Source organism: Athalia rosae, chromosome 6, assembly GCF_917208135.1.
Source record: "Athalia rosae chromosome 6, iyAthRosa1.1, whole genome shotgun sequence".
In the NCBI taxonomy this organism is placed as follows: Eukaryota; Metazoa; Arthropoda; class Insecta; order Hymenoptera; family Athaliidae; genus Athalia; species Athalia rosae.
Window position 1 is genome coordinate 10,324,314 of NC_064031.1, and position 26,743 is coordinate 10,351,056.

Genomic DNA, 26,743 nt, shown 5'->3' on the forward strand with positions numbered 1-26,743 from the left:
GTTATTATCGGGTAGTATTGATTTTACTGGTAATTAATGGTCGTGAATAATGCAGGTACTATTTTCATTTACTGTTATTTATTACAACCACCTGCCATTCCAGGCTATCAATTGAGACTTGCGATAAGTGCGGTACACCCCATTGAGTCATTCGACTCGCTTTTCTCCCACCCTGGTAGAATTTAAGGAGTTGCTAGCGTTTTTTTGCAACGACAATTTACATCAGAATAAGTAAAGTAGACGTCGATTGTTCAGCAGACTTTAATGTCTACTCACACCTCCACATTGATAATATGCAAACTGAATACTCACGGAATTTTCATACAGCTATAATTGTTCACTTGGAGTAATTGTAGGCTTTAGGAATTATTGAGTAATCCTGTAATTACCACATGATCCATACCTACTTGGATCAAAACCTTCCAGTATTTTTCAAATGGTTCATAGTATCCAGAAGCTTTGGCTTTGCAAGAAGCGTGGTTGATATCAAGCGTAGTCCTCGTATAAGTTTTTTATTAACCGGATTTGATCTAGTGTGAAAGAGGTGAGATACTCGATGATAATATTCAGTGGATAGTTGAATCACAAAGTGGATAATTCATACATTCTTACTTTGAAAGCTGAGCAATGTCAGCATTTAGACCAGTACGGATTGCTCCTAGCTTTGGGATGCATGGTTTGATACATTTGGGCCAGACAGGTCCGGGTATGAATATGTTTACGGACCAGCTTGGTGACAAGAAAAAAAAGCTTTCCCCACCCATGCGTATAGCAGTTGACGCATTTAAAAAAAACGATAACGAAGAACAAGATGTTGTTTACGATAACATGATGCCCGTTGTTATGGTAGTTCGGGTACTGGGCGCTCTTCCCATAATAAGACCACATATAGGTTCATACCTAGTATATATTTCATTGAAATGATTCATCGAATATTCATGAACGCAAACACAAAGAACTAAAAAATTAATTTCAGGTATCACCAAGTTCAAATTGGCCACAAACTCTATGATTTATTCAATATTAATTTACATAGCTTTATCAGCTCACATACTCTATGTTGTATGGAATCGAGTGAAAATCATACAAGCGGTACAGGGGAAATTCGAAGAAGCCGTCATAGCATATCTGTTTGTGGTCTATCTAGCTCCTCATTTGCTTATACCGGTCTTTTGGTACGAAACTAAGAGAACAGCTAATTGCTTCAACCATTGGATGGATTTTCAGGCATGTATAATTCTACATGAAAGTCCCACCTTCATTGTGAGTGATTACCTGATATTTTATAGATATTTTACACACGGGTAACGACACGCAGACTTCCAATTAATTTGAGACTTCGAGCAATATGGATTGCTATTGCAGTTCCTATAATATCAGCTTCTTGCGTATTTTCAACTCAAATGACAATGGACAATTTTGCTATGTGGCAGGTATGTAAAAATCACTGCTGTTACATTTTTGAGCAATGTATATCCATTGGACATTAAAATCTTGTGGGAATTTTGAAGGTCCTTCCCTACATATATGTGACAACTTTTATAAACATGTTGGGAGCCTATTGGTACATGCACTGTGCCACTATATCAACATGTGCAAATATACTTGCTCAAGATTTCAAACACGTAAGTTTTCAAAAGCCGATACCCAAACAATAATTAAATAAGCAGTGGAATATCGTACTTGATGGCTGTATTTTCATTATTTGTACAGGCAATTAGATTGAATGTCCAAGCCGATATAGTAGCAGACTATCGTGCACTGTGGCTTCATCTGAACAGAATTACAAGGGAAATAGGTGTTGCGACTTGTTATTGCTTCACAGTTCTTTGCGTGTACCTTTTTTTCTCTTCTACCTTGTCGATTTATGGTTTGTTTTCACAACTGAAAGATGGGATTACCATCAAAGATATCGGTCTCACAGTATCAGCTTGTTCGAGTATTGCTTTGTTGCATGTAATATGCGACCAAGCACACTCTGCCTCTCAGCACGTGAGCACACCTGGTTATTTTTGGCATGATCACTAATATTCATCTCAGTCATGACTTTATTTTCTTTATAGGTGAGGGTTCATTTTCAGAAAAAATTATTACTAGTTGAACTATCGGATCTCAATGAGGACGCTCAAACAGAGGTACAGTAGTTTGCATTTTCAGAGAAGCATGTGGTAATGATTAATATTTGTAGATAAACATGTTTCTCCGAGCAACGGAAATGAATCCTTCCGACATTAGCTTGGGGGGCTTTTTTGATGTGAATCGCAACTTATTCAAATCGGTAAAGTTATGAGAAGTCAATAAAACCACTCTTAATGAAAATCAAAATTTCACTAGCACGACTCGAGATAACTCCTTTAACAGTTTCTAGGAACAATGGTGACATATCTTGTTGTCTTGCTACAATTTCAAATCAGTCTACCTGAGGCTAGCAACTCCTACAATGCAACATATTATTGATCCAGCTGTTGATGCTCATATATTAAGAGTTGGAGAGATGGTAGGTGGAGAAATATCATTTTTCAAGCGCAGTTATTACAAGTAGAATATCATATGGCATGTATATTAGTTGAATAAAAGGATTACAATTTGTAATAAACATATTGTAGACATTGAACTTTAATTCTAATTGTTTCCCTCATACTTTGAATTGTAATTGCAACTCTTTATAGACAGACTTATTAAATATGTACAATTTGGAAAGAGAAATACGCTACAAATACTGTGTAAGGCAATTGGATAATAATCAATTGAACCATTTCAAATAAATGGGCATAGTGTATAATATGCGTATGTAAACATTTATATGTAATATATCACAATAAAATAGTTTTTCAGACGTGCAGTAAAAATTCAGCACCTCTAACGCCAAGGCACACACATCCTCCAGGATGGTGTTGAAAAGGTGGTTTACATATCAATTCATTTGCCACTGTAAATTAATGAGTCAATATTGAAATAGGATAGTAATTGTCAGGATTCAAGTGAAATTTCATTTTATAAATAAAAGTATGATTTTGATTCAAATCGCACCTTTAGTCCAGTCTGTTGATCAACGTTACCAGCTTCTGCCTGACGCTTAGCAATTTCCTCAGTTCTTTGTTGTTGTCTTTTCACTGAATCAATGTTTCCTATGCCTCTGCGCTCTTGTTCAGCAATTCGTTTTTCTGCCGCTTCTACTTGTTGTTGTCGACGCACTGCCTTTGTTCCAGAACATATATTATACAGATTAATATATGAATTGAGATAAATATGATGTATAAAATGGAAAATCAAATGCAGGTAAAGAATAATGATGAATCTCACTGGATCAGGCGTTAAATCTTCGTAGGAGGAAGATTGTTTGCAGCAAGACGTACAGAGACCCATGATTATTCTGCTTGAGGGTTAAGACGAGATGATGGTTGATTTTATTTGTTTGATTATCAGCCTGATATTAACTTTGATAATATTGAATTATTACTACTGCTACTATGTAGATTTGTGAAACGATCACCACTGTCATTAAACAACAGGGAGGTGAAGGAATCTGTCAGCTGTGTGTGTCATATGTCATGTATGATGTGTGTACATTCGGGGCGGAGGGGTTCGAACATCTACGCAGAAAATCTACGCACTTTTCGTCAAGCGAAATACTTTCCAGAGAGAGTGTTGACTTTTTGATTAATCTACGGTCATTTCATAGCATAATCGACGTAATGAAAATTTTCAAACTGAAATTTTAGATTTAAATTCAATAGTATTCCTTCTGGACAGTTAAGATTCGACAAAAATTTGTCCGAATTTGACTCTCACAGTCAGCCATTTTGGTTCAGGACCATTCCATCACAGTTTCACACTCGCACGAACGGTCACACGAGTGTAGATAAGATGCTGTCGAGGTTGGCTCTCCGTAATGGTAAATGACATTTAGGTTAAACTTACCCATAGATCTATTCACTATTGAAAAACTAAATCAAACTAAAACTTCTTATATGTTTCTACTATCATCCAGGATAAAATCATTTCTATTATTATACGCGAACTCGGTTTTCCTTCGCACCGCTAATTCAGCAGTCATTTTTCTGTTATTATGTAATCTTGAAATTCGTGCCTTTTCCCCATAATTTATGAAATTCTCCAGCTTCATCACTGATCACTTATTTCGTACCAGCGATACCAAATTAAAGTCATCTTCTGAAACTGTTGAATTCAAGTATCGTCCCAGCCATGGCTCTATAGTGTCCATATTACAGAACCGAGTTGTCTCCACCCTTATAAACAGAATAGATGTGAGAATTTGCATTAAATTTCAGCTCAGAAGCTGCCGGCTGTTGCTTCCAGCACACAGGCCCTGGCCACCGAAGCTCCTACTTTCAGTAGGCCCGTGAGAGCCGAAAAAGGTGGTGCAGTCCGCATGGGATTCATCCCCGATGAATGGTTCACGTTTTTCTACCCAAAGACTGGTGTGACTGGTGAGTATTTGATACATTATTTGTGAGTATACTATTTTGTTACTTATCTTAATTATTTCCTTGATTTTAATCATCTTGGATAAGCTGGACAATTTGAAGTTGGTAATGCTCTCCCATATTTCAGGACCCTATACGTTTGGTGTGGGTTTAACGACCTACCTAGTCTCCAAAGAAATTTATGTTTTGGAACATGAGTATTACACCGGTTTGTCAATTGCCATTATGCTCATCTATGCCACAAAGAAGTTTGGACCAGTACTGGCTTCTTATACCGATAAGTGGAACGCGGAATATCTGGACGAATTAAATGGTGCTAGAAATGATGAAATTAAAACCATGGAGGATGCAATTGCTGCCGAAAAAGATGCACAGTGGCGTGCCGAAGGCCAGACTTTACTTATGGAAGCTAAAAGACAAAACATCGCCATGCAATTAGAAGCCGCCTACAGAGAACGCATGGCAAAAGTCTTTTCTGAGGTAAGTTGAGCCGCTCTCATTGTTGCTGACTCGCTCGAGTGACCCAAATCCATCAGTGATGGAACATGGAAGTCTGGCGTCATACTTGATTTTTTTGCTTTTCCTGGTACGAAATTCATCTTCGTATGATTCTAGAATGTTTCAATGCTAATGAATTCATCTTCTGCAGGTTAAAAAGCGCCTGGATTATCAAGCCCAAGTTCAAGTAGTTGAGCGCAGAATTGGCCAGAAACATATGGCTGATTGGATCATTTCGAACGTATTGAAGTCCATTACTCCAGAACAAGAAAAAGCTACCCTCCAGCAATGTCTCGTCGATCTACAAGGCATGGCTGCTAAAAATTAGACATGTCTTTTCTATCCATAGCAGTCGTAGGAAATTCAATGTACATCAAGAGTGACGAACTCGTTAGTCTCATGGTCGAATGCATGGCAAAGATATTTCATGCCTTTTATGCATAGGGTTCTCCCTCCTTAACTCCCTCGAAAAGTTGAGGTAATTCATCATGTATGAATCGTTTACAATAAATACAGTCTCATATGACTTATTCTTAGGCTGCGTTGATATGTTTTATCATTGACCTCTATTTGAACAACAGGATTTATTGGGTATACCAAAAAGCTGTATTTCCAAAGTTAATAACTAAATGAACTTTTTTTTTTTTTCTAATTTATGGAAGAAAAAATGGAATATTTCCCGAATCGTTTGCGCGAGAATAAGAGTTGTTAGAGCTGATTGTGAGTGGAGCTGAAGGAGCGTGATATGAAAGTTGTTGATCAAAAATCCGTGAGACAGCGCTAGTATGTGCGCCCCTCACTCCTGCTCACTCCCGAGGTCGTTATCGGCTGATCACTTGTGAATTTGTGTGAATTATTATACGACTAAATCTTTATTTCGTGTTTTTTCGAAAGCAACAAAAATGCGTCTGACAGCATATCTCATGCACAAAGTGGGTGATTTGACAAAACAATATGCCAACTTACCAGAGAGGTTTATTGACCGTCAAGTAAACAAGGTAATTTCATACCTGCTTAACCCCACGTTCTTATTGCTGAGCTAATCCTATCAGTTAGGATACTTGAATTAGATGATCCAAATTTCCCGACTGTAGGAACCAGAAAAGCGATTATTTTCTGTTGATATTCAACAGCTTCAATAATGCCAATCATACATATATGCAACCTTTATGTCTGCAGGTTTATTACAAAACACCCCGTGGATTCCAATTCTTGAATCGCACCATCAAACGAAAAAACTTTCGATTCACAACAAATCCTCCATGGACTGTGCAATCAACTTTTCAAAATGACGTTAACACGTACCGCAAGAAAGTTTTCGTAGAGCCATTGGTAGATTGGAACTACTACAGAGGGGATAGAGTGAGTATTTTTACTATTATTGATCAGTTTCTACTTACATAATATCAACTTAGGACACTATTTGGTCCCTGTTTCGTTTCAGGTAGAAATACTTGTTGGACGTGACAAAGGAAAGCAAGGAATTGTGAATCAAGTAATACAGGAGAGAAATTGGGTAATTGTGGAAGGGTTGAATACACACCTCAGACGTGTGGGGAAGTCCAAAGACTACCCTGGAACCGTAATACAGAGCGAAGCTCCTCTCCTAGTAACTACCGATGTTGATCTGGTCGATCCAAGTGATTTGTAGGTTTAACATCTACTTCTACTGCCTTCCCAAATGTGGATATTATATTTGGTGATCATAGACTTATTGTATCCAAATCATTACAGACAAGCCTGTAAAGTAGAATGGCGATACACAGAGGAGGGCGAACGGGTCAGAGTCTCTACCAGAACCGGTAGAATAATTCCTATTCCAGGAAAGACCTTGGAAACTGTTGACTATAAACTACCGCGATTGTATAAAGCAGCACCAAAGGATACCGAAGAAAAAGAAGTGAAGAAAATAACGTTTGAGGTACCTTTGCGTTTTGAAAATAGTTGAAAAGATATCCTTCATATGTTAGAAACTAATTCGAGTTTGTTTCCATCCTCAACAGCCAGAACTAAAAACTTTTGAAATGGATGTGATGGATAAAATGGGCATAAAGGAAGACCGCGTACGCAAACCTGTGTATTGGTATTGATGTAGTAAACGTTATTCAGCCCCTGTAATATTTATGTATAATAAAGATATTTGGTTATAATTTGTTGTTATTATTATTTAATGCAATATTGTTTATTGTTAGGAGAAGCTACCAGCTTTACTTATAAATTGATAGTTGAAATGAATAGACGGTAATGTAGGTGTGGGGGGGCCAGTAACTTAATTGGGTTAACTGAGAATATTGGATTACATATTTGAATAAACAACTAGGGTATTAGCCAAGCGCCAAAGAACATCGCCACAGACCATATCACAGCATGATTCTCATTTTTCTTTTCATTTTTTCTAAATGAACTCAGATCCAAGAAACAGCAATTTTAAATTTAAATACTCCAATAATAACATAAGTATACTTTCTTATATTAATAACAATTTTTTTTTCTCTTTTTCGTATTCTATATTATTTATATCTCAATCATACTATCAGTCACTATTTACAAGATTAATCTATTTAGAAGTATTTTTAGTGTTATTAGTGAAGTGGTTGTTCGTAAATATACTTAGGTAGGTATAGTTACAAATAGGTAAATCAAAACCCATATCACTTCGGTAGACACGAGGGTCTCACACCGGGATATATCGGTAATCCCTATCAGTAATATTGATATTATGCAAGTGTACATGACGCAGTGTTCACAATCAATTATTTATTGTTTACCGTGACAATAAAATGTGCCAAGCATGTCAGCAACGCATCGACTGTTCGCTTGTTGCTTGTGAATCATCATTTTATTCACAAAGCATTGATAACGATAAAAAAAACAATGAATTATTAAGTGCCTTGTTTATGAATAAGACACTCGTAAGACATGCTCGATAGATATGGTAAAAAACTAGTGTGTATACATTTATATATATTTATAATTTACCTGTGGTTTTAAAAAAAAATTATATCGCATCTACAATATAACTCATTTACAATTCAAGCAAACGTATAGTTGTATCAATTTCCCTACTTGCACGACGAAATCTCTCATTGTCGATTCGTTTATCTCTACATTCTAATAGGTATACATATATGAGATATTATTGCACTACCAGCACTTCATCGCTATCATGTAAAAAAAGAAAAAAAAAAAGCAAATAGAAATTACAAATTGTCAGTTCAATTAATTTACAATATTATTATATGTATATAACGTTAAAACGATAACGCGAAAAGCCTGGTAAAAATAGAATATTATTGAAGGTGTTTCCGCCGTTCATAATTTTATTATTATTATGCTACTAGATCATCACTGTTATTATCACGAATTTCGTTTTACTAATCAAACCATGACTAGCATGTATTATTGAAGAAATTCTTTTTTTTACAGCGATAATAACATATGATTTCAAAAATATCGCTTGCATAGTACGAGAAAACAGATTTGACTTCAAAAGTTATAACGTATAAATTTTGCTATAGGTCTCGCATAGCACATATTGTAGGATGATAGATTCTGATTAAACTATGAATATAATAATCTTAAAGATATATTTGTCACCATTGTCTAAAATGAATTTGTCTAATTGAATTATCGTTAATAATTACTCACGATTACCTGATACAATGTGGACTGCACAGTCAATTAGCAATGGCCGATTCAGTAGAGATTCAGAATTCAATTGGAGAGTTTCATCAAATAATTATCTAGAAGGAAGATTTAGTGGCAGGATGCCTGACTAGGAGGCTGACTTCGCCGTCGTGCAACTTTTTCATTAGGGACCAGGCTTCTATTCTTGACATCCTGGTTACGTCGCTACCATTGACTTCCAGTATTTGATCACCAGCTCTGAGCGCTCCAGTTTTTTCCGCTGCTCCACCTATAAGATAACAAAAAAAAAAAACGTTATTCCACACAGACAGGCCCTATGGGGCTTTTTAGGGAATGTAGGTGACTCACCGGTGAATATTTTTTTTACAATCAAAGGCCTGTCGCCTAACGGACTATCCCGTCCGCCTTCCAGACTAAATCCTAAGCCAGCCCCGTCCTTGAAAATAGCAACAGTTACCGGGGGGCCCCAGGCAGTTTGCTCGTCCGTTCCACCGTTCGATTCTGACCCTGAGAAATCGGTTGCGACATGAATTACTGAGGTAATGAACGAAACTCGCGATAAGCTGCGAACTCTTTATTCCCACCTTCGACAATAGTTTCCACGCTTTCCGTCCTGGATCGAAGTCTTCCACCGAAATCATCCCTGGCCCTAGAGACGACGAGGACTACTTCCGACCTCGGTTGTTTGAGCACAGCGAGACTCTCTCGATGCGAGAGTCCCTTTGTGCTCCTTCCGTTGATGCTTAATATCCTGTCCCCACGTTGAACACGTCCATCTTTATCAGCGATGGAATGCGCGAGGACCCTATGCACCGTGATTTCCTTAGTTTCGCAATCGACCCCCCCGGCGAGGGCGATGCCAACGCTTCCCGCCGGATTTTCCTTGTGATACAGAACAACGATAACGTCGTGGGCACCCCTGGGCTCTTCGAGGGTTGCCTCTTCGACCAGCTGCGCCAATTCCTGCTGCGATATCAGACTCGTACTGCTAGCCAAGGAACTTATACTTCCGAATTGTTCGTTGGTCGAGTATCTTTCAGAGTCCATAATGTCCCTCTGACCTCCCTCGTCAACGCTGCTGTCCAGGCTCGGAAAACGACTGTGAGAATTGGTCGTCGAGGAGTGATGCTGGAATTGAGACGTTATTCCTCCAGAGGAGTTCTGCTCCGACTTCTCTATGGCCCTTTTCATATCAGTTACACTGGCGCTCCTTCTCCCGAGACTTCTCGGTGTTGGAATTCTCGAAGAATTCAGTTTTTGATTAGCTTCATCTCTCGGATTGCCCTCTTCCGCCGTTCTATCCGAAAGTTTCGGTCTCTCTGGTGTTGGTATCTTCGAGGTAAACTTCAGATCCTTACCCCAGGATCTTTGCGCGCTCCCGATATTAGCTGGGGTCGTTTCCCTGACGGTCAAATCACCTTTTCCATCGAGTATTTCTTCCAGACTCATCTGAGTTTTCAAACTACTGAAAGAACGTTCCTCAACGTGTATCGTAGACCTGGATCTACTTTTCGTCGACAATACAGTGAGCAGATCATTTTGACAATCGGAATTCTTCTCCAGCACCAAACTCGACCTCGATCTCGGCTTGGAATTTTGCAAGGAACTGATCACCGACTGCTCCCCATCGACTATCAAGGAGGATCTACTCCTCGGAGTGAGGAGAATGTCAGCGGTAGATTTTCCCTCGGTAATTAGGGAGGACCTCCTCCGAGGGCTCCGCAGATGAACTTCTACGTCCGCAGGTTTCTTCTGTTCCAGTTTCGACACCCCCGAAGGCGGAGAACTCGGCGGAGGAGACGATTCCTTCGTAGAATAATTCACCAGAGTTTTCACTTCCGCTCGTACCCATTTTTTCAAATCGTTCGATGCTTCCGGAGTCAATGTTTTCTCCGGGGTGTTGGCAAAGTTTCTTTTCGGCGAAAGTTTCGGTGCCTCCGACGCGCTCTCGTCATTTCCCACGAACGTTTCGGTGACGTCGATGTAAGCAATTTTGACATCGGCAGAGGTGGTCTGCTTCCCGTTGATGCCTCGATGGACGTCCTTGCAGCTGCCATTTTCCTGCGTCAATTTGGACACGGGGGTTTCCTCGTCATCCGAAAATTTTCTCTGGATCAAAGGCGAGCCATTCAGATCACGTCCGCTTCTGCACCTCGCACTGGCCAGTATATTCTTTCGGTTTATTGCCTCGACGCTCTGAGGTTTCAAAACCCTTCGAGATAACGATTCCGCACTCGCCTGCGAACCGGAAGTCAGAGTCGAAGATGTACTGCAGTTCGTGTCCGTACTGCTAGACCTTTTCAGAGGATGGCTGTGGAGGTGACTTTTGGAATAGATCTCGGATTGTTGCGGCGAACGCGGATCGGGACTACTGCTATTGGACGAAGATCTCTCCGATCCCTGATACGAGAGGGATGGTCTGGTGGTGAATTGCGCTCGTTCCAGGGTGACGGCACGACTTTCGCCCACGTGAAAAGAATGACCCGACGTTGTTTCAGCCGAGAGATAAGACCGCTCCGAGGAGAGGGTCGATCTCTCCGATGGAACCGGAGATACCGGGGGACTGAATCCCCTGGAAATGCTGCTCTGCGAACTGCTCACCGCCGAATCATTGTCGGAATCGTCGTATTCCGTTCTGGCTTTTCTCAAATTTGCCCTAGACCGCGGGGACCCACCGGTGGGGACGTATTCGAAACTGAAATCACTTCTGGTCGGGCTGCAGATCGACTCCAGACTTTTGGGTGCCTCCGACGCCGGTGCAGTGGTTACCGAGGGAGAACTTCGCGCGGTTGTAGAGGAACCGCTGCTCCCGTAAACAGCTAGACTTTTACGCTTGAAAGCGGGAGAATATTTCGGCAGGTTTTGAGGCTCCGGCATCTTGAAGGATGTCATCTTACCCGGAACACTGGCCGTGCTGATACTGCTCGATATCGAGCTCTGGGAGCCCCATTTGTCGTGAATGTTAGCCCTGGGAATCTAAAAATTGAACGAAAAATAGGGAGCGACGGATAAAAGAAAATCATCAAAATATCACGAGAACTAGATACCAAATTCCGCGCTCTCTCACCTGTTGCAGTAGGATGGAATCCCTGGACTTAATTTCCGGCAGATCGACGATGGGTTGGGATACCGGAAGAGCTTCCTTTTCCGGTATAACAAGCCCTCTCAGTTTCGATATCCCTTTCCTCCGTTGTTCGATCAGCTGATTCAAACTGGTCCTCCTCATGTCCTCGTTGGGTCTCTTGAAGGTTGAAGCGAGGGAGTTTGTTCTGGTAATTTGTGGGCTGGGAGGTAGATCGCTGAGGGATTGTGACCTCGAGTGCAGATTCGTCGATCCTGCGGAGAAGCTGGTAGCCCTGTTCAACGCGATTGGCGAGGGTGCCAGGGATCCAGAGTAAGCCGTGCCGGTCCTGAGGGGCGTTCCGCCGTCCGTCGAAGTCGGGGAGGCTCCCAAGAGTGTCGGCACTATGGACTTGAACTCGAACGTCGTTGATTTCGAGTGTCTTATGGACGGTTTCGCCTCGTGTGGAGAGAATTTCGGAGACGCGGGAAAACTGGGAGCGTTTTTGGAAGTCGGCGATCCGGGCGGCGAGGTGAGCGGTAAACTCGGGGGATAGGGACTGTACTTTTCCCCACCCGAGGAAGTGCTGAGATCGAACGAGCTTCTCGTACGCTCGGTGAACGGCGATTTTTCCTTCTGTCCGAGCGAGGTATCGTCGGCGAACACATCCTCCGACGATTTGTACTTGGACAATCTTTTCGCACCTGGCAGCGAAGTCTGCGCCATCGGGGTGGTCGCCACCAGACTGGGAAACAGAGGAGCTTCCAGGCTGCTCTGGGACGAGAACATCGCTATTTTGTCCCTCACAGATTTCTCCGATTTATCGTCCTGACGCCACAGATCGCCGTTCGACAGAAATTTCCTCTGCGATGTTTGCTGCGGTTGATTGATGATTCGCGTATAGTTCTTGGCATTAGGCGTAGGTACGTCGATCTTCGGAGGTCTGGTAGTCGGGAGCGGCGGTGGGCTGAGTTCCGTGGGAGATTCATTGGCCGTTGGAACGAAGGTCGACTCGGTGGTCTTGCCGGCATTGTCACCGTAGTATCCGGATATAGTGAATTTCTTTTCGGAGACCACGTTTCTCTCTGGTCCGCACGATCCTCCGTTGCGGTAGGGGTAATCGTCCATCGGCGAGGATGAGCTTGCGATAATTTTCCTGGCGATTTTTTCCGACGAATTCGTGGCGACCTCCTTGTACGCCGAATCGTCGGTGTTGGTCGTCGTGCTTCTGGAATTGAGCGCTCTGGAGTCCCGAAGTACGCCGGTATCGTCCTGTTCGTCGTTTGACGACTCGTTGAAATCGTTCGACGGTATCGACGACGAGTTGAACGGATTATTTTTACTTTCAGCGGTAAGAAGCTTGAAGGTTTCGCTCTTCGAGAATACCTCGGTATCCCCCCCGGTTAGGAGTTGTTGCTGCTGCTGCTGCCCACCGCAGTTTGAGGAAACCTGCAGGGTCGACGACACCCTCGCAGCGGCTACGAACTGGTACTGGTGCGACGAAGAACTGAATTCTTGATATGTGGCAGGGAACTCATCCCCGTCGGGTGGTAGGCGTTGACCGCCTCCGCAGTTCTCCATTCTACCATTTACCGAGCCTGAAGAAAAAAAAAGAAAAAAGAAAAAAAAAAAACCATTACGAACGAAACAAATAAATATTATTACTTTTCTTTTTTTTCTTTCATAAAAATATATATACGTATATAAGTATATAGGTACACGTAAACGCGTATATATACGCATAAGCGCGTTTATACAATCCGTACAATTTACGGGCGGACAACAAAAACGCTAGGCGACCTTCTCCGGAATTCACCCACGCCCGGCTGAATATAAAACCAACTTCTTATAATTCTTGTTCTAACAATGCCCGGAGAATTGATAATCGTTTGCCACACTCGATGCCAAAAGGAGAACAGACGGAGCGAATAAATATATAACCTACGGTACATCGGGCGATGCGTTAAAAGTTTAAAGAAATTGAGTTATCGTAACGTCGTTGGCGCGTTCGTATGTACGACCGAGAGTCCTTTTACCGTGACTATCGAGTCGGGGGGGGGGGGGAATACAGGCGATATACATGTATGTACATATATGCTCGGGTATTTGACAAGTGGCGATTGATAAAAGTTATAAACTCGCCCCGCGTCGCGGACTACGTTACGGAGGCGATAAAACTATCAGCAGTGCAGTTTATTAGCGACCGCGTTTCGTTTGATCGGTCGATGACGGCAAATTACATACAATCCCTACTTAATTTCTGGCGGAATATATATATGTATATGTGTATGTATGTATAGAGGGGATTTCGCTTGGAATTAATGGAATGAAAAATCGATCGATTTGCATGGGTAATTACACGGCGATGTTAGAATCGCGAAACGTTTATAATAAAAGTAAACCGGCTTCAATTGCTTCGTCCCAACTTAAGTATCACCTCCCCGACCCGAAGTAAGATAATTCGAGTACCCCGGCCTTATCCGCGTTGCACCCGCAGCCCGTGAGAGAGTCTCAAGGATTTCAACATTCTAGTAGCGGCTGATAATACATTTGCATATACGTTATATTATCCAACATGGCTAGCGAAACGACGTACTTCGGTAACGCGATGAGAAAATATATTTGACGGGGGGGAAAAGAAATAAATCGCGGTAATGTTATTAAACTGTAGCTGCGTTGTACGGACGACCTCTTTCGCGGTCCGTCGATGAATAAACATAAACCGCGGAATCAATCGCGGCTATCGAAAAGTTTAAAGGGAACGGGCAAAAATCGTTTTTCAGATCACGCTCATTCGATTCGACTACACCGCAATGTGATGTAAAGGTAGGTACAGAGTGCGTCACGATTTCGATAAAAATTGCCTCGCCACGCGGCATCTGCAACTGATATTCGATTCAGATGCGCGTAATACAGGCACGTCGATGAATAAAAATTTCATTCATTTCGGAGGATTGAAAATTTTCGACAACATATTTTTTCAACGACGATCGTATTATGTATAGGTATCTGCGGTCGAACGAACTATCGTTTCGCATTTTTCGTTTCTATAGGGACAGGACAATTTTATCTGAAGTTCGAAGAGATAATCGAACCCGTAGGCAAATATTATCGCAAAACTTAACGCGGGATAATATTCAGAAAAAGGTACACAAGGTGAGACATTGTGAAAATATTGATAATGTACGAGCTGTGCAGTTATGATTCACTGAGTTCAACCCGTTTACAGATCACAAAGAGACATTTCATTTCAATGTCTCTTTGTGCATTATACATTAACACGTTCGAACAAAGATATAAAGAAAAAACAGCTATAATTATCCACTTATTTTCGCAGCGCGCAGATCCTCGACGTCGAGTGTTTTCGAAAATTTGACAAAAAGATAGAACGTCGAACGCCGGTTGAAAGAGAAGTGAAAAAGTATCGAGTGATTCCCTGTCACATTTCAAAAACATACCAATCTCGAAAGAGAATTATAAATAGATGGGAAAAATAAATTCGTATCGGGAATGATTTTTTTTTTCTCATACCTCTTCCCAACAGCGACTTCGATTAATATCCATAAAAAAACAAAAAAACAGAGAAAGAGAAAGGGAAAAAACCTTATCGTCACACGTTTGTGAAATTTGTCGTATCTCACAATTTAACGCGACAGTTGCGAAACCGTACGGGTCGATAATATTTCGGTATCTTGTTTTATTTTATTTATTTTTTTTTCCTTTCGTTCAAATTCAAACCGAATACCGCGGCGGTAGAAACCGCGGAGACCGTGCGACCCGCGAGTTTGAAGACCGCGCTCGAACTACTGCGAACGATGCACGACGACTCTTCGAGGTCCGTAGTAGCGCGCGGGGGCTCGATGTTTCGATGCATCCGCGGCGACGTCGGGGGAAGTTAAAGTCGAAGAAGGGGATACCCGGGGAGCACGAGCCCCCGGAGCCGAACGGAGATAATGGGGGACTTTGGAACAGAAACGGTTTTACCCGTGCCACATGGCGCACGACACGCGACACATGGCGCACGTTTCCACGTCGAGTAAACGGGGGAATATAATCGACTGTCACAACTGTACCGCGTATAAACTACGTGCGATAATATACCCCGCGCCGTTTAACCCGTACAGCGCACACGATGTGGCGAAACCGCCAATTATCAATCAATTCGGTATCATAATATCCCCGTTTGTGATTTCGAATTCGAGTCACGAATGCCGGCTACGCGACGTAACACCTCGAAAGAAGGTCTCCCCACGAATTCTCTTCCAAGTTTCGATTTTTTATTTTTCAACGTTTCAATTCCTCTTCTGTTTTTTTTTTCAATTTTCCTTTTTGTTTTTCCGTTTCTATCTCTCACTCTTTTTTTTTTTTTTTACCTCCTTCATTTATTTATCGAAACGGCTCTCTCGTTGCGTCACTCCGTATGCCATCCAGAATTTTATTACCATCCAGGTATACGCGTACACCTATATGTATACGCATAATAGTTACACACCGTCGTCACACGATTGGTTCGTGTCGCGGCTATATGGAGACACCGAGAAACACGTACTACACTGTACGATTCTTTTTAATTGCCGCGTTCGGCTTCGCGCCAGTCTCTTAAAAAAATAAAAATTAAAAAATGCAAGCGATCTCGTAATCGGAAAGAAAAAATAATAAAAAAACAGAAGGAAAAAACAGAAAGAAAAAAAATACCGCGTACGCGCGCCATAGTGTTCGGTGTAAGACGTTATTAATTATCCTTTTTTTATAAGCCTGATGTATCGTTAATTTTTATTCCACCCACTACTATTTATAGGCAACTACTTGAACGCCGGAGCTATATTTGTACGCGGTGTTATAGGAAACGTGGGGGACGAAGCCACACTAGCTGGATTAATTAAGTCCCAAAACGTCCGGGGTATACAGTCGGGACGACTCCGGGAGCCTCCTTCCTCCGCTCCTGCGGGCAATCCTCGCTCGATTATTCCGAACGAATGCTCGGACTAACTCGATTTCCAGTCTTCGGTTGGGAAAAGATGGAAAGAAAAAACAAAAAAAAAAAAAAAACAACTGAAAAGAAAATTAAAACCAACACGAAACATAGACAGGCCGTGTACGTATTATAATAATGTTCACCCGACTACGGAGCGCGCGGTTAGTACAGATTACGAAATCGTGTGTCAACCGGCTGTTCTGATTCACGATCGGTTGCGTCAGGCCCAAAGATCGGCCCGAACCCCCAAAGAATACGAGATTATTCGAGGCCTTCCTTTATACACCGTCGTCGCGCGCACGTAGCTGACGTGTGTAACGTACGTACGTACGTAAAGATCGCCTATGTATAATGCGTCTGTATATCTGCAGGTTTCGGAATGCGAAATTCGTCGATCGCTTGAAAAAAAAAACAAAAAAACGATCCGATATCGGACCGTCGACCTTCCTCGTTCGAACGGCGATGAAACATAGAAGAAATAAATGATGGAATGAAAATCGATACTATTGAAATGAACACCCGAATATTATACGAGTACGGATCTCGGTGCGATGAATTTTCTCAATATTTCTTTGAGACGGCTTCCTACGGGCCTACGATGCCCGAGATTTGGGCCACCGCACGTGTATCGAATGTCATTTAGAAGTATGATCTATTCTATTTTTTGTTACAGGTGAGTTATGCACGCCGCGCGTTGGGTACGGGTATCACCTACGGAATCGGGTGGGTAAAAATTTTCTAAAACTAATAAATCCAACGATTCTACCAGGCCCCCCCCGTCCCCCGTCCCACGTTTCGCTTTTCAACCTCCGGTGTAGACCGTAGTGCGGTCTTCTCGCTGTCACGTATTATACCTGGATATCAAGTGATTCTCCGCCACCGGCTCTCAAGCGGCGATAGAACAGCTGACGAAGAGCAAACCGGCAACTAAACTCCAAACGGAAGTCTGACCAAGCCTTTCTCTGAGGAATTAACTTTATATTATAACGACGACGTTTTTCTCATCTAAATTATTATTCTACCACCGACATCAATCTCAATCTCCTTTGCTGTACGGGGACACGCGTTTCTCACATACGTACGTACGTGCGTACGTACGTGTACATGGGTATGTACTTACGACACGATATAATTTGATTACCGAAACGATTATATCCTATATACAGCTCTTCAGCAACGATCGCGATGTCGCTCGTATATGCTATAGTGTATACGTACTCCTATATTATAATAACAAATTGCAGATCAATTTTATCCCATTACAACGATATACAGGTAGGTACGTATACGTGTACACCTATATACACACACGCCTATACACATCTACATAATTATCTCGCTCAGGTATCTGATTCTAAAAGTTCCCTTGTGTCTCTCCGTTATTCGTCGTGTGTAACCCGTACGCGTGTGCGCTCGCTACATTCTTCGATTTGGACCAACAATAAAAATCTCTACTGTACCATGTATTTTCAACCGTTTCTTAAGGGCCTCGAAAATTTTTCCTCCGCGTAACGCGTGGCCGAGAGAATCCTGTTTGACATCCGAAAAAAAAAAAAACCACCCTGACGTACGTCATAGGAAGCAAATTTTTTTCGCCCATAAAACTCACACACATATACATACGTATACCTAGGTACACGCGTTTGCGGGGACAGTATCGACGGTAGGATAAACAGAATGCGGAAACAATACGCGTGTACAATCGGGGGATCGGGTATAGAAATTTCTTATTACATGCATACGGTCGTATCTCGTGTTTGTACATAGGTAGGTAGGTACGCGTGTCGTGTCGTATGTACAATACGTGTCACGTACGTCGAATGAGTTTGCCGCGTACGGGATCGGCCGTGTAACCTATACGTACAGGTAAGCAAGTAACTACGTACGTACTTTACATGCGTACGAACACAGAAAAGGTGGAAAGAATATAACGCGTAGGAGTGCGAATGAAAGGTCAAAAAGTTGTGCGTCGCTCTCACGGATCGAAGAACCCGCGGTACACCCTGTACTCACACACGTGTATACACGCGTGTAGAGACACATGTGCCGCGATAAATGAGAAAAAAAAAAAACAATATTAATAGAATATAATCGTCGTTACGTGGACGCATATGCATACGTGTATTAAAAAAAAAAAAACGAACACTACCGCAGAGTTTGTATATATATATATATGTATGTATATGCGTGTATATTCTCACTTTTGTCGGATGATTGATTTTCCACTTCACTACGTAGATCACCGTTTATACTCCCACAGCCGATTCGTTGCCTCAGACAATCGACTTCGTCTCCATCTGAAATAACGACGAATTTATAAATACGTATGGTGCACGTGTACGGATTATTTTTCACACCCCTCCTACGTGACGAAAAAGTATTTATTTATTTATTTGTTTGTTTATTTATTTATTTTTTTCTTTCCACCAAAAATTTTCTATTCACTCGTACTTCGTTACGGCATTAACATCGACGTGGTACACGTGGTACGAGCGCGTGTACGTATCGAAATGGTTCATGGTTGCCGATGACGATTCAATTAACGAAGAATTAACGATCTCGTCCTCGTCCCCTCAGCGGTATACCGGGACTCTGTACTACACGTATAATAAAGTATGTATCATGGGATTCTAAGCAACGCGTGCCGCACTTAACGTATACTTATAATACCCGCGCAGATACATACGTACAGTAATACACCCGTGGTACTCTTTATACGGTACACACGTTGATGCGGACGCGCGAATCGCGCCTTCCGATGCTTGTAGCGAATTTTCTGTTATTATTATTCGCACACGCCTCTCGCGTACGACTCCGATGTAACGCGAAAAAATCATAACAATACAGAAATGCAACAGCACCGACACAACAAATACGTACGAAAATACAATTCTAATGCTTCGTTATACTTTATTACACCGTACTTTTATTCGTACGTATACGGAGCGAGTAAGCGCGAGTGGACACAGCTGCGTCCCCCACGTTTGACACTAGTTAACCCCAACTTATTAAACACCAGATATACAATACCCCAACAAACCCGGTCAAACGGACCAGTTAAAAACGCGCTACACACTCGATACACGTACAATCGTATAATACCTATATACCGACATATATTTACGTGTATCTTTCGAAAACAAAATGGAGGACGAACGAAATTTAACTCCCTCAAATTTGGACGTTATGTAAACATGGACGACAAAAAAAGAAAAACAAACAAACATTTCGGTATACCCGGTACGTAATGTCTCTGAACTCAGGTATAATGAACGATGACAATGACAAGTTATTCTCAAAATTCTGCAGAGTTATAATTTTAATTGGCTATGAAGAAGAAAAGGAAAAAAAAATATATTTTTTATTTACCACCTCGTTTCTTCCGTGATTCATTTTATTTTATTTTTTTTTCTCGTTCGTTACCTAAATACCGCGTTAATGCTTGTGTACGGTTGAAATTAACAAATTAGCGAGTGTGCCGACTCTTCGCTACATGCATACATACACAGGGCACGTCATCGTGTATACCTAGATGTATATACCGGTGAGTAAGTGTATCTGCACATATAGGAAACACATAGGTATATATATATACCCACGGAAGAAGGTAATACGGTATTAACCCCGCGAGGCTGCACACACCGGCTAATTACAATTTACAACTCGGATTGTTTACCCGCAGCATAATTATTTCACGTATTCATCTCGTTAATTAGCGTTTCACCGCGCGGGTTCACTGGAACTTGAAAATTATCACGTGTATAATTACACATCGACTCTGTGTGTATTTATCGGAGACATGTGACGATCTCTTCGAAATCCTGTAAAATGATTCTCGACGAGAGAAAAAAAAAAAAAACCACGAACGTTCGCGTTATCGACGATCGGAAAATTTCGCATAACCGCCTATTCTTGCGAGTCATTTTTTTTTCCAACTTGTCACCATTATTTTTTTATTTTTTTTTCTCAAATATCTCTTCGCGATACGTACGGGGATGTACGGTAATTTCAACGAAAATTACGTCGCGGTCGGGGACGTATATATCGTTTAAAATGTAACGTGGCCGCGTACGTACGTACATGTGTGGCGGGCACAGAGGATTATAAAATCGCTGCCGAGACTCCGGGTCCAGAAAATGCTCTCCAGCATCCGAGTGCGAGAAAGCTATATTTACGAGAGCCACGCTATGCCGCGCAATGCAACGGAGGAGCGGGAGGGGCGAGAGGGGCGAAAGGGAGCTCCTCGGACCCCGGGGGACAAACTGAGGTGGGAGTCCTGTACGTGGATAGTAAAAACAGAGCAACGGAAATAACAAGGCTAGGTACCGATACAGGTATACCTATATACCAATATACGCGTCTCGGACGTACCTATAACTGCATACCGATACCTGTGTATCTACGGATATACATATATATATATATGTATAAGATGTACATAGTTATCTCGAACCGCGAGAGAGAAAGGAGGGGAGGAGAGAAACGGTCCGATGGGGGAGAGAGGAAGCTGCATCGGAGTTGCGGGGGGGAGGGGGGAGGGGGGGGGGGGGTGCGGAGAGGAGAGGAGAGCGGCGGATGGCCTTGAGCAGGTCATCACCTCGGGCCGAGAGGATGCTGGTCGCCGCGCTGGACCAACTTAATACTTTGCTTCTTTGCTCCTCTCCTATCTTCTTTCCGTGCCAGCTTCCTTTCCGATGCATTTTACGAACCCTCCTCCCCCGCCCACCTTTGTAAGCCTTTCATTTTTTCGCTTCGTTTGAAAAACTTCGCATTCGCGTTCTATCGAGGTGATCGATCGAGGATCGAATGACGAGCGTGTACAAGTTTCGGTGGAAAAATGACGAGATAATAAATGAATCGATGAACGAATGTTTATAAAAATGAGTCCTCGAACAGTTCGATTATATTCGAAGATCTCGAAGACACCGGGAAGTTTCGAGCCGTAACGCGTCTGTACGTATGTGTATAACCACCTGGCAACCGGTGCACTTTGGTGCCCCGGAAATCACGGGATACAGCGTAAACATTTTTCGATCTATCGATCCATCTTAATTATATAGATATGCGGGTAGAAAAGCTGCGGATGCTCCTCGTGATCTGCTGCCGTTGGTGCATCGTCAAAATCCTAATAATTATATAGCCGTAAATATCACATATACGTACGCTATATGTATATTGTACGTATATGGTATAATAATATCGCATATAACACACGGGCGTCCGATAATAAACGGAGCCTCTGAATACGTCACAACTTCGGACATACGTGGTATTCGGGTATATCGAATGATTATTATTTTTATTTGATCCTTATGAAAATTTGATATTGCCATGCATTGATTTATTTCATTTTATTCGATTTCAAAATGTGTATAACACATACGACGGTGTAGTTATATGTATCTAGGTATAAGAGATTGCATTAATTATCGATTTGTTTCATTCGATCGCATCGAAATTCTCAATCCTCATCAAAGTTCTCGATCCGTCTGATGTTACACGTACAGAATTTTTGGTAAGAATTTCGACAGAGCGCATACGCACCTAGGTTGCTTACTAACACTCTTACATTCGTGGCGCCAAGTATTTAATTAGTCCGAAATAAAAATCATCAAATCCATATAATATGAATATACATATATTTACCTTATCTAATCAACTGCGGGACATTATATGTATACCCATACGTATAGGTATATAAACCACATAAATTTAACGTAAACTCGGATAAAGTATTAATTCAACGAAACATAGAGGTAAAAGATACGACGATATAATGATGATGATAAAAAGAAGAAAACTGGAGAAATAAAACCAAAAAAATAAAAAATGACGATAAGAAGGAAGAAATTTCCGTTATCATAATCGATATTACGGAAATATGAAGGAACATCGGTATCGCAGGTATATGTACGTGTAATGGTTGGGAATTGAGAATTGGAGGTAAAATCCGAGGTGCACGGATTTCTGAATGTCCGAGACGGCCGTGGGGGCAGGGAGAAACCGAGTTAAGTGAATGGGAAAGATAAATACAATAATTAGAGAAAATGAAAGGTTACCACCGAAACGGAGGAAGACCAAACGAACGAATCATATGCCTCCGATGTCTTCGGCGCGGCGGCTCGTGTGCGTGCACAGCCCGAGAGTCTCGCGATTCTCCTCTTCTCCGTGCACGTTCTTGTACATACATACGTACGTACGTACGTACATTATATATACCATACGCGATGCGGAGGCGCGTGAATGCCCGCTGCCCAATTTTCAATTATACGAAACACGTACACACCAGCGCGTAATATTGAGACACAACGAAACGTTCGCCGCGGTATTCATAGATCAAAATCCGCGCCATAGCGTATCATCTACCGGTACGAAATCCGAAAGAAGACGGGCGGATGATCGAACGAGACGCGAGCGAAACTGGGTTACAGACGTTTTCGAACGCGAATTTATAGGAAAAAAAAAAAAAAAAAAAAAACAGATCCTTCGGGCGCTAACACGAGTGTATACGGGCGTGTGCGTTGCGTCGCGTCTGTACAGACGCGCGTAGCGTGTCGAAGGATTGATTGATTACAGGTCGAAAAGTAACTCCGTTCCAACGGAATGTATACCGATGCGTATAATTACCGTCATATATATCCGGCACGCCGTCGTAATAATAATCATCGATTCTAAATTTCCCTCCCTTCTTTTGTATATATATATATATATATACGTATATGCGCGCACACACGTGCGTTCATTCATGCGTTAAGCGTACGTTCATTCATTTGTAATTCATTGAAGGCACGCGATCCTCGCGGTATTAATTATTGTTTATCGCATCACCCGCTAGATCGGTGACGCGCGTAACACGTATGTATAATAGGTCCGCGTACGCGTGCGGTTTGCGTACGTACGGTAAGTCCGGTGGGCGTTTATATTTTTTTCTGGAAATTTGCGGCGCGTTGGACGCGCAAACCGGCGAAAGTAAACCACCCGTTGTCAGTTATGTCGAAATTGGGCGTTCGCGGACGCGACGGCGAAAGGGGGAGAAAAAATACAAAGGAATATGTACGGGGGATGTAAAAAAGGCGAGGCGATCGGGGAGATCCGCGGGCGTCGGCGGCGCCTAGACCCGATAAATCGCTCTCGCGTGTATGTACGTGAATTCGTTTCACACGCACGTTGCGTGTGCCCGCCAACGAGCCGATGAATGGACCGATTGTCCGAAGCTGTAACACCATTCCGCAGCGAGACTCCCGGGGACTAAATATGGGATAAGCGAAAGAGGGGGAGGGGGGGGGGAGGGGAGGAAGATACCGATTGTGATTCTCGGAACGATGCTTTGTATACCTATGTATACGCGATACACATTTAGGTGCCTATAAGGAAATCGTAACGCAACGAAGAAGACACACACCGGATGCAAGGCTACCGCGTTCACCTCCGTTCGGGGATGAGATGAGCCGAATCCTACCGACTTGCGATTAATTCTGTACCTACGTATGGATATCCCTGATGCACGGAATGACGCGTACGGTGTATTTCGTTGCATTACCTCACGGCGTTCCTCGTATCCGCGCGTGATTATTTTCTTCCGTTTATAAAGACGAGTAAGCGCAAATTCTCCATTCGTATGCCACATCGATTAATTTATCCGTTAGTTAAACTGAGGTCGTTCATTTTTTCGCCCTCCCTACTCATCGCGCCTCGAGTTGAATGAAAAAAAAGGTAAACGAGACGGACAAAGATGGAAAGAAGCGAAAGAATGTTATAGACAAACAATTTTTAAAGGCAGGTGTATCCCATCTGCGAAGGCAGCTGTTACTTTCCAGCACTGGGTAGGTGCGCGGAACTCCGAAGTATACGTATATGTAGGTACGTTAATTTTTTTTCTTTCTCATTTCGTCGATAAGGATGCAGAGTAGTTTTCGTCGCACGGTTTCGGATGGGAACGAGAGCCGAGATTCATGAGAATGTTGGTTTCAAGCGTCGCGAATTTCACGCGATGGTAGAGATTTACGAAATATTTGATCCGCGACTACGACGAGGGCGACGGAGCGAACGTTTCGGAGCCCGAGGTGAGGGAGAGGGAAAGGAGGAAAGAAATCGTAAGTGAATTTATTTTGAATGGAGTGAAATTGTTATCGGGACGAAAAAAACACGATAAACGCAACGCGCGATAATGCAGGATACGGTTTTCTTTCTCGAAAACTTGACACAACCGCGCGGCAAAAAGTTTCGGTGATATTAATGCGAAATGTGGAATAATCTGTACGCTCGTTCGTGCAAAACCCGCAAATTCGAGATAATAGCCTCCGCCTTAATTAGTCCCAATTAGCAGTTTGGCTCCGAGTCGTCGACACAACCGCAACTCGCCTATAAAGGTCGATGTCACGCCTGAAGAGAATATCATTTTATCCTTCCTTCTTTTTTTTTTCCCTTCTTTTCTATTCTCTAGCGCGGATCACGCCAGAGAAGTCTGGGCTGCCATCCACTAATTTGCATTACTTGACGTTGTAATAGATGTACATTCGTCCCGTGTCTATATACGCGAGCATATTGATATTTATAATTTCCTCGAAGTCGTTTATCTCAATAAAATAAATCGCATCAAATGTATACATATAAGGAGCGTATATATATATATATATATTATCCGTGCAACCGCCACCCGCGAACGATAATATCCGCAAAAGTTGAATGATAAAAATAGTTGTACATTTTTGCTATGTCGTTCCGCGAACGAGGCGATGACGATGATCCAATCCCATCGGTATTGCTCAACGATTATCATTGATATTTATATCGTTATAAACGGAACGAATCGGAATCATCGGTGGCGAAGTATACGAGGGAATAAAGTTTATTCGCCGCCGAAGATTCGGCAGGTTTGCGAAACCCCGCGCGCAAAAAAAAAACGAAAAAGAAAAAGTAAGTAAAAAAAAAAAAAAAAGAAAAAGGAAAGTTAAAAAAAATTGTTCCAAAATGACTGGGAGCGATTGAAAAATAGGAATACATAATGCGTATCCGTAAACGACGACGGGATCTTACAATTATAGACCTTGGCGTCGATCCTTAAAAGCCGTGACACGGATCAGAACGAGTTGCAATTAGATCGGCCAGAAATCCTTGAATTTGTTTTATTACGAGTCGTGTTTCGCGCACGTTGTCATTACAGCTATATGGATATACATTAGGATGCAATTTGTATCCCATCGGGACGAGTAACGCGTCTCTATTCCGTCCCCCTTTTTTTTTTTTACTCAATTCACTCATTATCGGTTTCAAACGAAATCGGTTTTACCTTTCGTGAAGAACGAATTCCGCCGGTGTTCAAATTCCTCCGGCAATTCCGCTTGTCAGTCCTTCGGCATCCGGAGTCCGCGGATCAGATTCGATATATACTCACATCGGTCTCGTCGCACTTTCAGTTTCATCTGATACGGAAAAAAACCCGACGACCGTTTTATCCGCTACGATTTCCGAGTTGCCTAAACCAGCTGCAGCTGCCACGAATCGAGGTAATACAATTTAACTTTTCAACGTTTTGAGTCGAGTGTCTGAGGCGAACTGTCGAAGAGGCCGCTCGAAGGCTCCCAGCTCATTCGTTCGTTTCTCGCTCCACCAATCCCGGGACACCTTTACACCGGTAGGAGACCGTAATTCCTGCGCGGCAACTCCGGCGGATTATAATTTACACCGGTGAAATATATATACGTACTACATTTCGCTTCCTTCGCTTTTCTTTATTTCACTTCACGTCATTATATATGTATATACCAAAGATAGGTCGATGTTATTCAACCTCCCGCATACGTTGAAACAATAACGTTTCATTTTTGGCGTCGATCGATCGATGTTTTTTTCTTTTTTTTTTTCCTTTTTTTTTCTCTCATCACTCGCTGCTATCGATCAGCGGAAGATTACCGGAGGAACGCGACACGTGTGTTTGCTTTCGGAATTTTCTTTATCGTTAGTAACAAAGTTTTCAAAACACGTATGTGAAAAAAACGAACTATACGGAGATAGCGGGGCCCACGGAACGCTGCGCGACGTACAAAATATAATTAGTCGAATACCGACGCGACGACGATTCTATTACACCAGTAATTGCACGTGCGTTGTGTT

General features: G+C 42.3%; 5 protein-coding genes across 6 annotated transcripts; 3 read left to right on the plus strand and 2 right to left on the minus strand.

Annotated features, from left to right (window-relative positions):
• Positions 1–3: 3 nt before the first annotated feature.
• On the plus strand, positions 4–2,614 carry LOC105688891 (gustatory and odorant receptor 24). Its single transcript, XM_012405527.3, has 9 exons — positions 4–544; positions 621–892; positions 977–1,227; positions 1,290–1,433; positions 1,512–1,625; positions 1,714–1,992; positions 2,064–2,135; positions 2,189–2,278; positions 2,362–2,614. The coding sequence occupies exons 2-9, from the start codon at positions 628–630 to the stop codon at positions 2,455–2,457; spliced, it is 1,311 nt and encodes a 436-aa protein (XP_012260950.2). The 5' UTR covers positions 4–544; positions 621–627; the 3' UTR covers positions 2,458–2,614.
• Positions 2,533–3,596, minus strand: LOC105688893. The gene is made up of 3 exons (XM_012405530.3): positions 3,304–3,596; positions 3,031–3,198; positions 2,533–2,929 (listed from the first exon to the last, which is right to left on the minus strand). Exons 1-3 carry the CDS (start codon positions 3,364–3,366, stop codon positions 2,915–2,917), a joined length of 246 nt encoding a protein of 81 aa, XP_012260953.1. The 5' UTR covers positions 3,367–3,596; the 3' UTR covers positions 2,533–2,914.
• A 118-nt stretch (positions 3,597–3,714) lies between these two features.
• On the plus strand, positions 3,715–5,483 carry LOC105688892 (ATP synthase subunit b, mitochondrial). Its single transcript, XM_012405529.3, has 4 exons — positions 3,715–3,895; positions 4,293–4,451; positions 4,576–4,928; positions 5,098–5,483. Exons 1-4 carry the CDS (start codon positions 3,868–3,870, stop codon positions 5,272–5,274), a joined length of 717 nt encoding a protein of 238 aa, XP_012260952.2. The 5' UTR covers positions 3,715–3,867; the 3' UTR covers positions 5,275–5,483.
• A 256-nt stretch (positions 5,484–5,739) lies between these two features.
• LOC105688864 (probable 39S ribosomal protein L24, mitochondrial) lies at positions 5,740–7,096 on the plus strand. Its single transcript, XM_012405476.3, has 5 exons — positions 5,740–5,944; positions 6,126–6,308; positions 6,391–6,593; positions 6,681–6,867; positions 6,950–7,096. The coding sequence occupies exons 1-5, from the start codon at positions 5,849–5,851 to the stop codon at positions 7,034–7,036; spliced, it is 756 nt and encodes a 251-aa protein (XP_012260899.2). The 5' UTR covers positions 5,740–5,848; the 3' UTR covers positions 7,037–7,096.
• On the minus strand, positions 7,097–26,436 carry LOC105688862 (PDZ domain-containing protein 2). Of its 2 annotated transcripts, XM_048657268.1 has the most exons (6): positions 25,920–26,436; positions 18,832–18,927; positions 11,662–13,253; positions 9,179–11,570; positions 8,943–9,101; positions 7,097–8,862 (listed from the first exon to the last, which is right to left on the minus strand). In XM_048657268.1, the coding sequence occupies exons 3-6, from the start codon at positions 13,234–13,236 to the stop codon at positions 8,690–8,692; spliced, it is 4,299 nt and encodes a 1,432-aa protein (XP_048513225.1). In that variant the 5' UTR covers positions 13,237–13,253; positions 18,832–18,927; positions 25,920–26,436; the 3' UTR covers positions 7,097–8,689. The 2 variants fall into 2 exon arrangements, with proteins under 2 accessions (XP_048513225.1, XP_048513226.1); XM_048657269.1 differs by lacking the exons at positions 18,832–18,927; positions 25,920–26,436 and adding an exon at positions 15,187–15,449.
• Positions 26,437–26,743: the final 307 nt, after the last annotated feature.

Bases quoted from the DNA above. Each gene is read 5' to 3' on its own strand.
- LOC105688864 (XM_012405476.3), top strand. From the start codon at position 5,849: ATGCGTCTGACAGCATATCTCATGCACAAAGTGGGTGATTTGACAAAA. The intron at 5,945-6,125 runs GTAATTTCATAC...TTATGTCTGCAG, and splicing joins TTGACCGTCAAGTAAACAAG to GTTTATTACAAAACACCCCG. The intron at 6,868-6,949 runs GTACCTTTGCGT...CATCCTCAACAG, and splicing joins TGAAGAAAATAACGTTTGAG to CCAGAACTAAAAACTTTTGA.
- LOC105688892 (XM_012405529.3), top strand. From the start codon at position 3,868: ATGCTGTCGAGGTTGGCTCTCCGTAATG. The intron at 4,452-4,575 runs GTGAGTATTTGA...CCCATATTTCAG, and splicing joins CCCAAAGACTGGTGTGACTG to GACCCTATACGTTTGGTGTG. The intron at 4,929-5,097 runs GTAAGTTGAGCC...CATCTTCTGCAG, and splicing joins TGGCAAAAGTCTTTTCTGAG to GTTAAAAAGCGCCTGGATTA.
- LOC105688862 (XM_048657268.1), bottom strand. From the start codon at position 13,236: ATGGAGAACTGCGGAGGCGGTCAACGCCTACCACCCGACGGGGATGAG. The intron at 11,571-11,661 runs GTGAGAGAGCGC...TTCAATTTTTAG, and splicing joins ATTCCATCCTACTGCAACAG to ATTCCCAGGGCTAACATTCA. The intron at 8,863-8,942 runs GTGAGTCACCTA...GTTATCTTATAG, and splicing joins TGTAAAAAAAATATTCACCG to GTGGAGCAGCGGAAAAAACT.
- LOC105688891 (XM_012405527.3), top strand. From the start codon at position 628: ATGTCAGCATTTAGACCAGTACGGATTGCTCCTAGCTTTGGGATGCAT. The intron at 1,626-1,713 runs GTAAGTTTTCAA...TTATTTGTACAG, and splicing joins TTGCTCAAGATTTCAAACAC to GCAATTAGATTGAATGTCCA. The intron at 2,279-2,361 runs GTAAAGTTATGA...CTCCTTTAACAG, and splicing joins ATCGCAACTTATTCAAATCG to TTTCTAGGAACAATGGTGAC.
- LOC105688893 (XM_012405530.3), bottom strand. From the start codon at position 3,366: ATGGGTCTCTGTACGTCTTGCTGCAAACAATCTTCCTCCTACGAAGAT. The intron at 3,199-3,303 runs GTGAGATTCATC...TCTGGAACAAAG, and splicing joins AAGATTTAACGCCTGATCCA to GCAGTGCGTCGACAACAACA.